This window comes from Diorhabda sublineata, chromosome 11, assembly GCF_026230105.1.
Source record: "Diorhabda sublineata isolate icDioSubl1.1 chromosome 11, icDioSubl1.1, whole genome shotgun sequence".
Lineage (NCBI taxonomy): Eukaryota > Metazoa > Arthropoda > Insecta > Coleoptera > Chrysomelidae > Diorhabda > Diorhabda sublineata.
Window position 1 is genome coordinate 6,719,562 of NC_079484.1, and position 19,798 is coordinate 6,739,359.

Here is a 19,798-nt window from a genome sequence, read left to right on the forward strand (position 1 = left end):
TTTCAAATGTCGCACAAGATGTTGCGTTTATTAATTTTTGAAGATAGCATGCTTTTGAATCGGCTGCATATTCATCAAACTTTCCAAGATACCGTCCTATGCTAGGAAAGCATTACTTTCAAATGACTGGAAGAATTAATATTATTTTGGGGCTCTTTGTCTTTCGATTTTGGGTGTACCAGACAATGGGGAATCCGATAACCTTGCCACAAATAGCATAAAAGAAATCTTCGCTGACCTGACTCTGTTTTACCGATACTATCATGGCAGATACTCTTCCGAGCTGCATAACATATTCCCACCTAAAACAGTGTATGTAAGACCTACTCGACAAGCAGACGTAGCTCATGAACACCAAGTTCGCCTGTACACACCCAGAACGTCAATTTATCGGTACTCATACTTTTGGAGAAGTGCAAGCCTGTGGAATAAGTTACCAAGGCCGTCTTTCCCGAACATTACAACCTACAGAAGTTCAATATCTCCAGGGCAGGCACCACTCAAATTACTCGAGTGTAGGGTTACCGTCTTATGCTTGCTTTCCACGTAAAAAACGGCTCAATATTTTGGACCAGAGCTGTACTGTTACCTCATGATATGTCAAATCCAACTAATTCTATACACTCGTGAACTGGCCTGTACTGGTCCAGTTCCAGTGCAGCTACCAAGAACAAACCTAACCTCTTCTCTGTCATTGAAACATTAATGTTATGACACAAAAACAAACGCTGGGATCCATGGTGGGTGGTAAACCAATTCGAAGTGCAAGTTAAGAATTTTATTCTGGACGATAGTGGGAATGTGAAAAGATTCATGGTCTTAATAGAAAAGCACATACTTTCCTGTTATTGTTTTACCTCTTTGAAGATAAATGATCATCACAATCTCATGATTGTCTCAAAAAATGATCACCATGACTTCTCTGACCAATGAAACCGTCTTAGAGCCACAGCTGCACCACATAGGCAACACAAATTACTATACAATAAAAATATACATATATTGTGATCTAAATCCGGTTGAACCTTGTTTGGGTAGAAATCAAAAATTGTGTTGCTTCTAAAAATTTTTTAATATAAGTTCACAAAATTTCGAGTTTATATCTCTAGTTAAATTTGAAGAAAATAAGAGCAGAGGAAATCTTGTTACTGAAAATACCCATAATCATTTTATTGAACTAATCACCTTCGTAATTTCAATATTCAATTAATATACTTTTACTCAAGTTACTTTACTACATTTCAGGAATACATAAACGCCTTGCAGTATTTTCTGTTGAAAATTATTTAATATCATTCAAATAAAACAGAATTATAAATTCGAGTAATTTCCAGAACTATTTTTAATAACAGAATATCAAGTTTACATTAAAAATTTCTATTTTATCATATATCTTTGTATAAACTTTGAACTTTGCAACCCATTTTGATAAGGTCATTAAGTAAATGTGAATTAACATAATATAGACTATTTTTCATTTTCATAGCTTTAATAATATCAATTTATTTTCTAACATTACAAATCGATTCCAAAAATAAGACTTGAAAAATATATATACTTTTATAGGTCCATTATTTACACATTACAATATATATTATTTAAACAAATAAAATAGCTTGTGGTGCCATCTCTACATTAATAGTCAAAGTAAACATTCCATGTGGTGGTGTCATCTTTTATAGGATAGTTGAACACCTCGGGCTTACCAACACAAAAATTTATCGACTATGGAAAACGTGTAAAATGTAGTCGATCAATTTTTCATTCAAAGTTCATACAGTTATAACATCGCTGGCGATTAGCTGGACAACAATACCAAACTGATTTATGAACATGGAGGGAATGTAACAAATGTATACTACTTTTACTGTCACGATAGTATTGTGCATGGACTAGCCCATAATACCATCAGATCGTTTATGGGTTTAAAACACTCTGGTTAAAAGTTGAGTGAACGCGGTACGGCTTTCGCGTTTTACAGGTGTTCGTAAATGAAACTAGATGTAATAAAATGATTTAAAGTGTTTATGTGACTATGTCTTTTGTGTGTTTTCAATCTCTCAATCAAACTGGAAGAGGTACATAATTTCCTTTTTCTATTCTATTCATTTATTTTTAACTTCAATATCTAGTTGCTTAATCCGGCAACCTGTTTTTGTTTTGTTCAAATTGTCAATAATTATCAACTGATTTATTGGAATTTATTACCATGAGAATGATTTGTGAAATATCTGCGGAAATAGCGCTTGTTTTTATCATACTTTTTTAACTAAATAAGAACATGAACCTGGATTGTTTAAAACAAATACATTGTGTTATTTATCTTGATCTGTCAAATTACTTTATTTAATCTTAATGTCAAGGTTGAATATCTCATTTTGATATTGTTGTATGTTTTAAATATAAAATGTAGTAGTTCATTCTTAATGATTTAAATTATACTTAAACATTAATACCCCCGTTCAGAATTTTTATGAAAAATATTTATGCGGCATCTTCTAGAAAGCATCTAGTTGTGAGTGCTTATCATCTAAAAATAGTCCAAAAAATTTGTATAGAAAAGGCGCGGTATGATGAGTTGAAATTTAATTTTGATATACTTAGAACATCTAATACAGGTGACAGAATAAGTTGAAACGTTGTCAACAAGATAACATTACTTTTCTAAGTATTAATAAGCATGAATATGGCAAGAGCCATTTAATGAAGACTCTATCAACTCAAAATACATTTTGAAACTATATTCATGCCTTTTGAGCTATTAATAAAGTATTATATATAGCCTGTTGACATTGTTTCATCATAATGCAAGGACATTATTTATTCAGTTGCTTAATTTATAGATGAAACAACTGAAATGCCTATAGTACATTATTAACATTGCCAATATCAATAATATGAAAACATAAAATTATATTCAAGACACAGATATTGTACTACAATATGTTTTTATTATGCCCCCCTATCAAAGCTATTTTTAACATGTATGGCTCACTATCCAGTTCCAGAGTTTTAATTGCACATCATTGAAAAAGGTTGGATCTGCACACCCCATTTAGTTCTTGTGTATGTTTGTAATAGCAAAGCATTCTATAATTAGTTGAAGTGGAATTTTAATCAAGAAGCAGAGGTGAATGAAAGAAACAGTGCAACAATCAGACTTTATTATGCTTCGAACAAAAATTGTCTGGTAAGAAAAAACACCAATATGAATGTATATGGACCAATTTTTCGACTTGTCCTTTTGCTAGCGAAAACTTACAAAACCACTCAAAAGCAAAGTTCAAGCAGCTGAAATCAAGTACTTATGTAGAGTTGAAGGTGTCACCAGAAAATATTAAATAAGAAACAAAATGATAAGAGAAGACGTCGATGTAGAATCTATGATAGTAACAATTGGAAAATTTAGATGGTTTGGACACTTTTGTTGAATGAAAAGCAATAGACCAGTAAAAAGTATTTAGTAAGCTAGAAAATTGGAAAAGAGGACGCCCAAGAAAATCTTGGAAAAACACAATTGTTGCTATTTTAAAAGAGAGATATAAAAGACACACACACACCAAGGGTCTATGATTATATATTTTTTTCTTCAATTTTTTACTTCTTACACCTTATATATAATTTATGATGAGTTGTCTTTATTTCAGATTAATTTTCTTCTAAATGGTTTCTTTGGTTGTTTTTTTAAATGGATAAAATCTGATGTTCAGACTTATTTTGATCTTTATCCGAATATTATATTTTGATGAAGACTCAATTGAGTCGAAACGTCAAGATTTTATCCATTAAAAAAAATTCAATCCAAGAAGTCTTAAAATCAAGACCAATGAGATCACTAGAATCAAAAATAGCCAAGTCCATATTTTTTCGAAGTTCAGTTCGATATTGTTTCTTATAGATTTTTCCATGCCGAATTCAGTACAACTATTATTTTGTAGCAAATCCCGCCGCACCCTAGTGTATTTTGAGGCCAGAGTTGAGGTTTAGTCGCCAAGTCTATTCGCCAATTCCAAATCGTCACATTGTTGTTTACCCTTAATGCTTCATTTTATACAGGGTGTTTGGATTGATTGAAAAAGGTTTGAAAAAGAAGGACACTATTCTTAAGCCAGAGGAGTATGAAGAAGTTCTGGGGATTATGCTAAAAAAGAACAAGAAGAAAAATAACATTCTGGTTCAGGTCTTTTATAGAACTGAAACTTGTCAAGCAAAATTTGTCTCAAAACCAAAGTTTAATATGTCTCACATAAATCCAAAAACCATCCACAAGGGAGTTAGCTTTATTCTGCAAAATGAAGGATGTTGCGAAACTGCTAACTTTGGACAAAGGTGGAGAAACTAGGAGACGCTGATATTTTATCGATATTTGGATAACTAAGAAGCCGAAGGTCTCAACAATGAATCTGAAGATCACAACTATGCAGAAGATTATTGTTGATGAGGAAATTGATACAGATATAGTGAGAACTAATTTAACAATAAAGACATTGTTTAATTTTTAAAACACATTAAATTTAATTTTATGATACTTTGTAATTTTTGTAATAATTGGAGTTTTTGCAGCTTAAGTTTATTTTTGTTTCAAATCCCGCCAAATCCAAATCTTAGTATCAAAATCCGACAAGTCCAAACATTGATTTTAAATTTTTTTAAATATTTATGAAAATATATTGGGAATCTTGATCAAACATTGTCTTTGTTATAAAGTAAAAATCATTGATATTTGGGAAAAAAAATTGATAATTTCCTACGATTTATCTGTTTGTGGCAGTTTTTTCCACTTTTCTGAAAATTTCTTGAGATCTACTTGGCGGATTTTGATTCTAGGCGCCTCAAATAATCACAAAATTATTATATATGGTAATGGCAAAGCATTTTAGAATTTGGTTCTGTTCCTAAAGGATATTCACTTATGAGTTTCTGCTCGACCTAATCCTATCAGGTGTTATCTGAGAAAGCAAATACTTATTGGATATAGTACTACTAAAAAGACTTTCAGTGACAAAACACCCACCGGGTACTCTCTTTCGGTTTCTTCCTTCTTTGGAAACTCTTCTCTATTTAAACATTTTCTAACATTGCAACAAGATTCTAGGCAAATATTTGGAGATTCTTGGATAATTTAATATAAATTATAATATTTCGCTTATGGTTCTAAAGTTTTAGTTTTTGAAGTATATTTTTATTTGCAGTTGACCATTCACCCCGATTTCTATACAAACATAAAACTTTTTAGTGACGAAATTAAAAGTAAAAAACTAGATTATTATGGTAAGTTATGGGGTGCTAACTACAAGTCCATAGTATCTAACCTTTTAATTGATTATATTTCATTAAATATTTTTTGTGTTGTAATGTTTACTAATATTGTTTTTATATAAAACAAAGTAATAACTAATAACTGTACCAAAATTAAATTATTAATCGGGGTTAATGTTAACTACTCACTAAAATATTATTGCGTGCTATTCACAAAATGTAGTCATTGTGTTGTCATTCATAACTGTTTTTACTTTTTCTTAGAACACTGTTATAAACATTCTCCTACATTTTTATTTCATCACGTTTAATTGACAGGATATAAGCCAAATTTTTATCTACGTACCATTGAGGTTAACTAAATTTATGAAGTTGTATACAATGGAAAACGAAATTTAGTATATTCAATTCACCAGTTACTACTATGCAAGGTATTTCATTGCTATACTGGAGTTGAAAGTTGTTTTTTCAAACAACATTGACTATCATTCACTTTCTTCTTCTGTTTCTAACTCGTCCGGGTATCCTACATCCTTAGTAGTAAGGGCACCGGAATTGGGTCCTGATGTCACAAAACTTCTATCTTCATCTTCATTTGGTGCTGCTTGTTCTTCCTTGTTTTGTAGAAGCTTCCAGTTATGGGAAAGAAAGGTTATCTTACCGACCCTTTTATTTATTAAAAGGTGTTTTCTTTTATTGTGAATCCACTTATACGTACTAAAGGATCTCTATGTCGCCTTACAACTTACAGGATTTGATAAATTGCAAAGCGCAACTTCTAAATCTGCATATTTCGTAGGATACTTTTCCACTGTACTATTGGTGACACATATTTTGCTCGTTTGAAACTGAAACACTAATATTCATATCTTCAGCAAGTTTGTGGATAAATTCCAAGGCATACACATGCTTTTCCGCAGTTAAATGAATGCCTTGATTTAAAGGATCTTACGGTGCAGCAGCTAAATGTATTGGTCCCAAAACCATGGACTTCCGTTCCTCAATTTTTTGTACAATTAGATTATCCTCTGCTTTTGAGGGTGGGGATTCATGTAACAGAAGCTTCAATGCTTTCTCCAGAGTATTGAAGGCACAATGCACTTGGTGAAGTAGGCAGTCGTTAACCTCAAATTTTTTAATCAAATCTACTATGGGTTGTATAATCAAAATAAGTTTTTCATCGCGAAGAGATGGATGTCAGGAAAACCAACGAGTTTTGACTGACATTTTCAAAGTAATGTTTATATTTTTTTGTGTGTTTACCTTACTGAATAAGGCATTCAGTACATGAACAAGGGGTACTGGATGATCGTCGACTGAAAGTGCACGAGCTAGCAGACATTGTAGGCATTTCAAAAAATGCGGTACATGGGATATTAACTGGAAATTTTGATATGAGAAAGCTGTGCGCGAGATGGCTGCCGCGTTGCTCACAATGGAACAAAACAGCGTCGTGAAGATGTTTCCATCGAGTGTTTGGCAATGTTTCACAGAAATAAAGTCGAATTTTTGCGATGGTTATAACCATGAACGACACGTGGGTCCATCACTTCACATCCAAAACAAAAAAACAATGGACTGAAAGGGCAAAGGTCGTTCCATCTGCAGGCAAGGTCATAGTGTCGCTTTTTTAGGATGCGCGTGGGATAATCAGCATGTGATGACGTTGATTTCAAATTTTAACATTTTTTCATTTCACTTAGAGACTTGAAACACTTTTCCTCATAAGACAAGTCATTTTACTCGATTTGAAAAATAGTGTTTTTCGTAACATCTACTTAAGACAGATTTGTACTCATTTACCTTCCACCAATTCCAAATATTTACTTTTTTGCGTAGCGTTTTATTTTTTTAACAGTCCTAACACCAAAAAGTCCATAATAATTAAGCCTAACCTCAATTTCAAGTAATAGTAAACATCGTTCAAATCCTATGTCCGATGTGGTTAGGGCAACCCTAGGGTCCGCCCAGACCATTTAGATTACACAAAGTATTATTTTGACAAAACTATTTTAGGGGGGAAAATATTTTTAAGAATTTTCCGGGGAAAACGGGTTTTTTATATATTTTCCTTTCAGGTAAAAACCACGCAACATATCACAGCTAATATTCATTATTCTTGATATTTAGAGTGTGTCTAAAGTCATTCAATAGAGATTTTTTGCTATGAGTGATTACACATTAAGGGGTGGTATTTTAATATAATACATTTGAAATTAACTAAATATTTTTGTAGTTTTTAAAGCTCAATTTAGTATTTTTGAATATATTTTCATAATTTTTTTGTAAAACTTATACATTAAACTATAGTTGAAGTGATTTATATTATATTTATATAATAGGTACCTACAAGAACATTTTTTTCCTTTCTCCAATTCTCTCCAATACAAATTAAATAAATTCTTGATCTTTCGAATATAAATTCCTAACATTCAGGTGTTGTGTTATTGGCAATTCTGTGTACCATAAATGTTATAGCTTTAAAATTTACATTCTCTTCTTAATAGGAGTACCAACGTTATTAAAACAGACATGAAAAATATCTCTAACTTTTACACCTACAAGTACTTACAACGATTTATGCCGTGAAAGTAAATGATTTTTGTACTTTAAGTGACAGGTACCTGCTTTAAAACTTTTATTATATTGTAGAGTAGGTTAATCCTTTTCAAAGCGCCTTTATTTATTTGACATGCTGAAGCCCATAATTTTTATTCTGGTACACATATTCTATATAGTACAGGGTATTCCGAGACTTGAAGAACAAAATTCAGGAGTGAGTAATAAAAATTCTCGTAAGACCCCTCGTTTCTAAGTTTTAAAGCATTTAAATTTAGATATCCTAAACCCTTGAAAAATCGATTGAAAAATTCATTTTCGCTATCTCTAGATTGTACAGGTTGTCCCTGTAAAAGTTACGGATTGATAACCATTGGGCATGAGTCGCCCCTGGCATTAAGATAGTAATGTAGAATTATTTATTCCGTCAAACACAACATGGACATTCGTAATAAAAATTCATGATGTTCGAATGTATAATTTAGAAAATATACTTAAATATAAGTTCTGATTTCGCAACTTTAAATGCATAAAACTCAAAAACGAGGGGTCGTATAAGAATTTTTTTGTATCGCAGCATTATTTTCATGTCATCTACTCACTCCCGAATGTTCCGGTTCTTTGTAAGACCTATTTATTTTTTTTGATTAAGACTTATTTCTTGGACCTTTTGATATATTAATGCTTCTAAATGTTTTTGATTTTAAGTCTCTTCTGTTTTAAAACTAGTTTTTTTAAATAATTTTTAAAAGAAAAATAAAATTTGACGTTTCGACTTTTAAGTTTTTATCAAAATATTTTTTAGACGACGTCATCTGAAAATTGTTCGTTCTGTATTCATTTACATACCGAAAGTTGCGTTTTGTGTGCTCCATGTAGTTAAAGTGACAGTTCCGTACTGCAAAACACTTTCGGGACGCTCTGGAGTAACTACCTTAAATGTGACTCTAGCCACTTCAATGTTGACAGTTGACAGTTTCACTTCGATGATTAAAATCAACATTACTTTTTGCAAATAATTAATAAATTAATATTGGCATTGCAAATATAATTAAGTACAAATACATTGTTCAATAAATAAAATGTTTATAATTCTTTATTTTCTTTCCTCAGTGTAATTGAAAAAGTTTTGGATCTTATGCGTCTTATGAAAAATGTTGTGTACGCCGCGACTGAAGTACTACTCGTCTGTTTCAGGCTCGTCCAACAAAGTAGTACTTTCAGTCCTTGGCATACAAATAACTATTTTTAAAGACCTAAAATCAAGAACATTCAGAAGCATTGATATTATTTATTTCATCTACATATTTTTGGTGTTAATTTAATTTTTTTTTGTGTACAGATTCTCAATTTTCATTTGGGCGTTCGATTTTGTTGTACGAAACAACAAAATCATTGTGAGTATTATTTGGTTTATTTTGCATCGGTTGCGGGTTTCAACATCATTTTTCTCTACTATTTTACTTGGTTATGGGAGCACATTTTTCATTAGCTTAAGCCGGGTCCACACCTCATGGTCATTTGATTCCACTGTTGTGTACACAGGACGTTCATAGTTATCCATCTCAATTGGGATTGTCACATTTTGCGTAGTATAAATAAATTATATATTTTATTTAATAGTTTTATACTGATTAAATTAAACGTACTGAAAACACCACAACTAGACCAACACTCTCAAATACACTGGAGCGCCTTTCGAAAACCAAGTCGTCTTCTTCTGAGACTGAAGACTAGTAGTATGAATATCATATCAGGTACCTTCATACAGTTCAATCAAGGTCTGCTTTAACGTTACTCACATTTTGAAATTATTATTTTAGTTAAGCTAAACAATGAATCAACCACCCTCCGACACGGTAAATTCGACACTTCATAAGCAAGCGCTCGGATTAGACCTTTTCTTGCCGAAGAAGGCTGGAAAGGGTTCATCCGAGACAGTGAAAAAACACACACATTAAGACCTCTTAATAAAAAGATAACACCTCGCCCATAGAATTCAAACGAGAGGAAGGAGTCTACTCGCGAAACTGTGACGCGAACGAGGATGAGGACCTGTCAAAAGGACAGGGGGTGGTGGAATATCCTTCTTCGCACCCATCCGAGGATTTATCCGGGCTTAGAGGGACGGGATTCATCACGCGCGAGCGTCTATGTGTGTGTTTGTTGTTTCTGATAATGAACACGTTTGAAAATATTCTTTTTGAAAAAGATGGAACGCGGTGGCAGTCTGATCCAGAACACAAACTAGTACTTGAAACTTAATTCGTTAACGGGTGGGCGGGGGTAGTGGCTCCATCGTTCAGTAAAATGATCTTGAGGTAAACTAATCGCAAAGGAACTAAGACCACTGAAGCATACAATAATAAACTGATGGAAATTTACCCTGATATTAGCAAGCTACTCCCTCCCTGCACGTAGCCGTCTTGGGGGGATAAGTAGGATGCCAAAAATATAAAAATCACAAACCTATCTCAGTAACTTTATCATCGGTGTTGCAGGTTTTCTGCGGTTTCTTCGTAACCTGATTCACCAGTCAAATGACCTACAATAGTGAATAATGCCCGCCCCCAATTACACTAAAGAGAACAAAAAAGCAAACAACAATAAAAAATTACAAAATATATCCCCAAACTGGGAAGAACCGTTTTTTTAGACTGAAGCTTTCCTTTCTTCTTCGAGCCACGTTTGGTCCGTTTTTTTCTCTTTTTTTGGCCTGGAATAGCACGATTACAAACCTATCACCACAACTCAGGCCCTGAAGAGAAACAACTCCTCTATCAGGGCCAATTCCAATAAACCTTCCTCACTACCGTCCCACCCAAATATACCCAACGAATCTCTCTCTTACTCTCAATAACTTTATCGATCGAGTTAACCCGATCATAATTTCCGAAAAGTCCTAATATTTCTCATGATAATCATATGACACTTTAGTTCTTGGCTGCTTGAATTCGGTGGTGGATTTGGGAAACCATTTCCTTATTATTTGTTCCTATAATAAGATTTTTTAATATACATTTTCTATTTTGAAGGAAAAATATCGGGCGAGCTCCATACGTCCGATGGGGCAATGTATGTCTCGTAAGGCCGCTGGGGCCTTTGCAGCGTCAGCAGCGGTATCTCAAAATAGACCGACAAAAATGCAGAAACATCAGAAAATACAGGTGAGTTGTTATGTATTACATATCCCGAAACCCAAATTTTTTTTATTGATACAAGTATTAAAGTGATAAACTTTAGCCTACCACTTTTAAGCAGATTAAAGAAGAAATATTCCATTTAAATAACACAAAATCGCCAGGCACTGGACAAGTAAGCTGACAAAAATGCTGAAAGAACCCTTTAAAACAATATCGTAATACCCACCTACTTATTTAATGCTTTATGGCTCAAACAACTAAAAGTAATTGACTATGAAAGAAAAGATTATTGACTAAGTTGGAATTATGGTATAGATCTTTGGGGTTGTCCCAGTAAAGATCTTGGCATTCCGTACATCACAGAACAAATCCAAAAGCATAGCAGAAAATATCATGAACGACTAGAGGGACATGACAATCCTCTAATACAACCATTACTATGACCACAATGGGAAAGACGACTCCCTATCGCTATCTTAAATGAAATATAAAAGCTCCTTGTTTAGCAGCAGTTGCAGCTACGGGTATATAATTCTGTCATTGTAATAGAGCACCTACTCAAAGAGAAAACATGGTTGAATGAAGAGGTGGCTTGTAAGAACCGATGCTGAAAGGTGTATATAAAGGTTACCAAGGAATTTGATGTACTTAATGATTTATTTGAAATGAAATCAATTATTTTTCAACCTATCTCCTGCTCTTCCATTTTCTGCTGGAGCTCTTCGCCTCATATAGAAAATGCGTCAGTGACAAATCCCAAGAAAATTTAAGCTTCAAGTTGCTGCTTCGATCCATTTTATTATCGTAGCGCTCGAACGACCACTTGATAATTGTTTTTAAAAATTTCTCCGATCAAAAGCAGAATGGAAGCTATTTAGAGTGACTTTTGTCCATCATTTTCATCAATAAAAATTGGTCTAAGCTGTTTCGTTGGGGAGGAGAATCATTAGAAGATGACCCATATGCGGTAGATCCTGGGACGATGACTAGAAAATGGTTCTAAGTGACCGGCAAAAGACTGGCATCTCCAAAACAAGTGTTTTAAGGATGCTACAAGAGCATTTAAATACGAAAAATTAGCGCAGGATGGGTGCCTCTAACTCTGAGCGCAGTGCAAAAGCAGCGTCGAGTAGAATGTTGTGAGCGATTTTTAGAGCTTTACCGCGAGGATCAAGAATGAATGACCAGGCGATAAAACTGTGGTTTTTTACTACGATCCAATATCTATGAAGTGGCATCGGAGAGTCCGTGCCAAAAAAGCAAAGATCACTAATAGCACCAAAAAAGTGAGGGCTGTAATATTTTGGGACTGCGACTGTAACCATTTTATTGATTTTCGGGTATCAAATACAAACTTAATTGCGACCTATGACTCTTGACTTACTAAGGCAGTTGCGTCAAAAAATTATCAAAAAAAGTCGCGGCAAAATCAGTCAACGTGCGCGCTTGCTTCATGACAATGTTCCAGTCCACGCTGCTTAGCTTTCCAAGGCTGTACACGAATATTTTTTGATTGCAAAGTTGAGGGGTGAAAGATTTAACAGCGACAATAAAATAAACGTAAGCATCATAAAAGCTTCAGTCAGACGTTCTGAAAAGTGTGTGGAAATAAAGGGAGAATATATTGAAAAATATTCAAAGTTTCCCTTTTTTTGTGACTTTTCTTTCTCTATTAGGCTAAGAGCTCAGGGACTGCAGTACCTATGAGCTGAAGCAATAACATTTTGATGATAATCTTGCGACTCTTGATATTGCAAACACGAGTTTTGACTTGTGCAAGCGTGTTTTCGGCATCTGATGACACATCATATGTATTCGAAATACAAAACAAAAACATAAAAATATTGTTAAACAATTATAGAAAAATCGTTTTATTACTATCATTGTATCTCCCACATAAGCGAAAGTGGTGAAACTAAAAATTTCGTTAACTAAACCAGTACTAGTTACGGTTTCTCATTATTGAAATAGATAAAATATACATCTGATAATTTTGATTGATGTATCTTTTTTAAATCTCACATACACGTTTGATCAGAAGAGTGATTGTTTTCTCTTTCTGGGCGAAACTCCATTGCATATGAATGCGATGAAAGCGGTTTTGTTTTTAATATAAATAAATGAACGGATTCGCTTCCTTTTTTGATAGATGCTTTGTTTTTATACCGTCGAATAAATTACCTAGTTTCAGCATGCCGTTCATTAAGTTACTCATCTTTTATAAAAGTAAAAGTATTATCAGAGTGGATCGGTAAGGAATACATTAATATTCCATCTTTTAGAATAACTATTACCAGAATGACGTTCATTTTTTTTAAAATAATCTACTGGCTTTCGAAATATCAAAATACGAGTGTTGTCTGAAAAGTTTCTGACCTCTCAAACAAAAATAATTTATATAATTAAGTAGTGCAGTACATGAGTTGTTGACCTCATATAGAGTCGCAAAAATCTTTTTGTACAACTGTCATTTAAAGTGGCACATTTAATGACAGCCAACAATGTTAAAAGCCATCGTTAAAATTATTTTTAACACAGTATAGCGCGTTAAAAATATTTTTAACAGTGTTAGAATATTAAAATGTAATTTGAAGATGCCATTACAAATTCCATATAGGCGTCAGAAGACATCAATTAATATAAAGTGACAATCCACCTCAATCGGTTTCGATAGATGTTGATCGACAATATCTGACAAAAGTAGATGCCAATTCACCTGAATTTATGTGAGTCGACCTCAATCGACGTCAATAGTCATCAGAAGATATCAATTAACAGAAGTGATAATCGACCTCAATCGGCTGCAATGGAATATAAATCGACATTATCTGACAAAAGTAGACGCCAATTGACCCAAAACGGTACGAATTGAAGTGAATCGACATTAATAGTCATCAGAAGATATCAATTAACACTAACAATCGACCTCAATTGATTGTTAATCGACAATATATGATAAAAGTAGACGCCAAGTGACCTAAAATGGCATGAATTGAAGAGGATCGACCTCAATCGACGTCAATAGTCATCAGAAGATATCAATTAACATTAACAATCGACCTCAATAGTCCTCAATAGATGTTAATCGACAATTTATGACAAGAGTGGACGTCACTTCACCTGAATATACCTGAATTGATGTGAGTCGACCTCCATCGACGTCAATAGTCATCAGAAGACATCGATTAACAGAAGTGATAATCGACCTCAATTGGCTGCAATGGATTATAAATCGACATTATCTGACAAAAGTAGAGCCAAAACGGTATGAATGAAAGTGAATGACATGAATAGTCATCAGAAGTCGGCAATCGACCTCAATGGATTGTTAATCGACAATATCTGACAAAAGTAGACGCCGAGTGACCTGAAATGACGTGAATTGAAGAGGATCGACGTCAATAGTCATCAGAAGATATCAATTAACACTAACAATCGACATCAATTTATTGTTAATCGACAATATATGATAAAAGTAGACGCCAAGTAACCTGAAATGGCATGAATTGAAGAGGATCGACCTCAATCGACGTCAATAGTCATCAGTAGATATCAATTAACATTAACAATAGTCATCAGAAAACATCGATTAACAGAAGTGATAATCGACCTCAATTGGCTGCAATGGATTATAAATCGACATTATCTGACAAAAGTAGACGCCAATTGACCCAAAACGGTATGAATTGAAGTGAATCGACATGAATAGTCATCAGAAGTCGTCAATCGACCTCAATGGATTGTTAATCGACAATTTATGACAAGAGTGGACGTCATTTCACCTGAATATACCTGAATTGATGTGAGTCGACCTCCATCGACGTCAATAGTCATCAGAAGATATCAATTAACAGAAGTGATAATCGGCCTCAATCGGCTGCAATGGATTATAAATCGACATTATCTGACAAAAGTAGACGCCAATTGACCCAAAACGGTATGAATTGAAGTGAATCGACATGAATAGTCATCAGAAGTCGTCAATCGACCTCAATGGATTGTTAATCGCCAATATCTGACAAAAGTAGACGCCGAGTGACCCGAAATGACGTGAATTGAAGAGGATCGACGTCAATAGTCATCAGAAGATATCAATTAACACTAACAATCGACCTCAATAGATGTAAATCGACCAGATATGACAAAAGTAGACGCTGAGTGACCTGAAATGGCATGAATTGAAGAGGATCGACGTCAATAGTCGTCAGAAGTCGTCAATCAACATCAAGTGACAATCGACCTCAATAGATCGTTAATCGACAATATCTGACAAAAGTAGACGCCGAGTGACCTGAAATGACGTGAATTGAAGAGCATCGACGTCAGTAGTCATCAGAAGATATCAATTAACATTACCAATCGACCTCAATAGATGTTAATTGACTAGATGTGACAAAAGCAGACGCCGAGTGACCTGGAATGGCATGAATTGAAGAGGATCGACGTCAATAGTCATCAGAAGTCGTCAATCAACATCAATTGACAATCGACCTCAATGGATTGTTAATCGACAATATCTGACAAAAGTAGACGCCAAGTGACTTGAAATGGCATGAATTGAAGTGGATAGGCGTCAATAGTCATCAGAAGAAAACAATTAACATTAACAATTGTGTTAAAAGTGATTACATTTTCTTCGTGAAACAGGTTCTACACTCTTACAAGTTTCAACTTGCTGCTTCGATTTATTTTATTATAATAGAAAACTCAGTCGTTTTGAAAAATATATCGGATTGAGTTTTGCGTTGTAATAAAATTATTAATTTCATGAAATATTTTAAAATTTTTCCCATGGAATATTAACTGTTCATTCACTGAGAAATGTTGAATAAACTGTACAGGTGTTAATAGTTTTTATGTTGATTGATATTTTCTTTCTCTTATTGTTGTCTACAGAATTCACACAATAAAACATGGGATAACATAACAATGGGTGCATAATAATTGGCCATTCAACTTAATTAAATAAAACTGAAAAGAGTATAAAGATCGCACGATGTTTCAAGGTGTGTGTGAAAAAATTAACCTTTTTTCGCTTCTAAAAATCTTTAATGAATCACATTTTCAAAATGTTAAATATAACTATTAATTTTGAAGTTTTTCAATCATATATCGACACTACACTCTTGGATTAACCTCATGCGAGTTTAATGTGAGGATTTTGCTTTTTAAAGCTAACAAATCACTACGGTGATTATATTGACCACTAGCGCTCCACCACGACATCAACCGACAAAATGGTGCACGTTCACTAAGACGCCGAATAGTGCACACTGAAGAAGCTCTAGTCGTTGTATAGGGAAGTCTTGAATAAGATCCAAATCAATCAATTCCTTGCCTATCTCAACAAATGTGTCCTTCCACTTTATGGAAGATTTTACAGAAGAATCTTAGCTTAAAAGCTTTCAAGATTCAGCTTGCGTGGTATTTAAAGCCAAACGACCATTCCATGCGCCACTAATTCGGCGAATGGGCCGAAGCCCAAATTAATATTGAATTTCTTTGAAAAATTTTGTTCTCCAATGAAGTCGATTTTTGGTTGAATGGGCTCGTAAATGAGCAGAATTGTCGCATGTGAATTGAGGATAATCCACAGACTTTTATACCTTGGCGGTTCAAACGTCTTCGAAAACGATGTACATCTGCCAATGGTGGACGGTGTAGACTCACCTCAATCATATATAACAGCGCGAACAGTCCGCGTCAGCGGTGTTTTCTTTATATTGTTAGCTCGATCTTTTTCAACGATATTCTTAGTTTGATCCTGTTCTGCGTCTTTTCTTTCCTTTTATCTATTTTTATTTCTTCTGTTCATTTCTTCCTTGGTCTTCCTTCTATTTCTCTGGCCCCTTTCCCCGCTTACAATGACTTTTTTTGATTTTTGTGATTATTCATTCGGGGGACGTGTCCTAACCATCTAACTCGTGCCCTTAATACCTGATCAATTAATGGTTGATCGTAAACAACAATCATCATTTCTTTATTTGTTGCCTTTCAGCCGTCTTCAAGAAATTAAATTCCTCCAAAACATAGTTCGGAGCAGTAGAGCCCTCTTGGACGAATAACTCGCTAATCTTGATAATACTTTTAAATTCTACACTGTTTTTATGGCTCCTTCTGTCTCATTTCTCTTTCAAATTCTTTTTTCCTCTTCTTGAATTTCTGTATTTTCGTTTGTAATCTTTGCCTCTAGATATTGAAATTGAGTAACCTCCTCAAAACCGTACATTGGGTCACCTCTATCTACTACGAAAGTTTCTTTAATTAAACCATTTACAGTTATCTTGCTTGTACTTTTGTGATGCTTACTAACTTAATTATCTTCATTGATAGTCCAAGGTATTTCATTGTTTCATACAACTTTGATATACTGTGTCGTAAGCTTGCTTAAAATTTTCCAATCTTCTCCTTATTATTCTAAGTAGTTTGGTCACGTTTTCTATGTCGTACCTCAATTACTTGGCATTTGTCTTCCTGATTTACTCAAGAATTTTGTAATGAAAGAATAATTTCACAAAATGATCCAATCAATGAGCTACCAAGATTGTGTGGGTGGTTTAAACCCTTTGAATTATTTCATTTGGGATTCTGTAAAGTCTCTTGTCTACCTGGAAATGAACATTCGAAGAGATATTGCCGAAATCCTGAATGATCCAAGAGGCATCGGTTTTAAACTGAATTAAAGCGAGTGTGGGAGAAAAGTATTGCTTTATATCCACTTATCGTAAAGCTTAGGAAATAAATCGCCGAATCGTGTTTGTTTTCCGTTTATTAGGCCTAGGAATAATCTGTTTGAGCAGGTTTTTTTTGAATAATGGACATTTGAAGCCAGATGACGGCCACAATATATTACGCTTACGTAGAAAATATGCGATACGCGATGAACTCAGTTTACGATATGATTCTAAAGAAAACAATAGCAAAGGAGAAGAAAGGAAAAGTGGAAAAATAGAGGGTTTTCAATGTTTACAATAACTGATGGATAGAATGTTTCATTAGCCCTCGTATATATTTTTACGAAGCGAATATACACCTACAATTTACGCACGAGTGATCAATTCGATCAACCGTTCAAATTATACAGAAAATTAGTTCAACACGACTTTTTTTCTCCGTGGATTTATTAACAATAAACCTGATCGTAAAACGTGTAGAAAATGCAAATTATTTAATATTTAATTGGAAAGGTAGACAATCAGGTTGATTTAGAAGAGGTCAATGGCATGTAATTCCATCAAGCGATTTTACACTGTTTATATTTGATTATCTAAATTTGTAACAGCTCACATTGTTGTTAATCCATTGTTTATATACCAAATCACAAACACTATAAAATACACACTTGATCTAATCTAAAGTAACCCTAATATAAATATTGGAACAAGGAAAATATACCAAATTGATGATGACGGGGTTAGGATTAGATGGATTATATGCCGACGCATTCACCCGAATTCCCCGAACAACTTACTCAATAGAACAATAATCCCTCGACCCCCGACTGAGCATTGCCCGTCTTAGAAAATTCCTTCTTTTGGAAATTACGTCGCATTTCTTTTATAACGTTAGATTAGTGTCCTAACGGCATGCAGTTAACTTAATCATCTCCGATTTACCTGGTAACACCTTTAAAAAAAACCAGTATACCTACATCCCTTTACTTTCCACATTGCATATGCTATATCGTCGCATGGAGGTTGGATGGTAATGGTGGATGGTGGAGGGTGAATCGTGGACGCAGTGAAATGAAGCCAGTATCCAACTAACTGCCAAATGGCCCCTCGTTTAATGAATAAACTAATCGCGATCTCCTCTATTCTCGCTAGGCTACCAGAATATTAAACACAACCGATATGGGTGGATTGCCACCTGTCGGTTTCTTAAGATGGTTTCATGGTTTAGATGCTAGTTAGGATCCACTGGGGCTACTGTCATTATGTTACTCACAGGTACCTACCGTTCACCATCCTATCAACCTTCTTGCTAGGCCACCAGGATATTAAAAACGACCGATATAGGTGGATTGCCACCTGTCGGTTTCTTAAGATGGTTTCATGGTTTAGATGCTAGTTAGGATCCACTGGGGCTACTGTCATTATGTTACTCACAGGTACCTACCGTTCACCATCCTATCAACCTTCTTGCTAGGCTACCAGAATATTAAACACGACCGATATGGGTGGATTGTCGATTTCTTAAGATGGTTTCATGGTTTAGATGCTAGTTAGGATCCACTGGGGCTACTGTCATTATGTTACTCACAGGTACCTACCGTTCACCATCCTATCAACCTTCTTGCTAGGCTACCAGGATATTAAAAACGACCGATATAGGTGGATTGCCACCTGTCGGTTTCTTAAGATGATTTCATGGTTTAGATGCTACTTAGGATCCACTGGGGCTACTGTCATTATGTTACTCACAGGTACCTACCGTTCACCATCCTATCAACCTTCTTGCTAGGCTACCAGGATATTAAAAACGACCGATATAGGTGGATTGCCACCTGTCGGTTTCTTAAGATGATTTCATGGTTTAGATGCTACTTAGGATCCACTGGGGCTACTGTCATTATGTTACTCACAGGTACCTACAGTTCACCATCCTATCAACTTTCTTGCTAGGCTACCAGGATATTAAACACAACCGATATAGGTGGATTGCCACCTGTCGGTTTCTTAAGATGGTTTCATGGTTTAGATGCTACTTAGGATCCACTGGGGCTACTGTCATTATGTTACTCACAGGTACCTACCGTTCACCATCCTATCAACCTTCTTGCTAGGCTACCAGGATATTAAACACGATCGATATGTGTGGATTGCCACCTGTCGGTT

The 19,798-nt window shown here is 34.5% G+C and overlaps 1 protein-coding gene across 8 annotated transcripts in view; it reads left to right on the top strand.

The window, feature by feature from the left end:
- Window positions 1-1,843: 1,843 nt before the first annotated feature.
- The window catches only part of LOC130450059 (uncharacterized), a 98,338-nt gene continuing 80,383 nt past the window's right edge, over window positions 1,844-19,798 (top strand). For 5 of the 8 annotated variants that reach the window (XM_056788218.1, XM_056788226.1, XM_056788220.1 and 2 more), the window contains exons 1-3: window positions 1,857-2,078; window positions 5,193-5,271; window positions 10,854-10,985. In XM_056788218.1, coding sequence (XP_056644196.1) covers window positions 5,269-5,271; window positions 10,854-10,985 — 135 coding nt within the window. In that variant the 5' untranslated portion in view covers window positions 1,857-2,078; window positions 5,193-5,268. Of the gene's footprint in view, window positions 2,079-5,192; window positions 5,272-9,160; window positions 9,216-10,853; window positions 10,986-19,798 lie in introns of all 8 variants that reach the window. The other 3 variants (XM_056788224.1, XM_056788221.1, XM_056788222.1) reach the window with 3 other exon arrangements.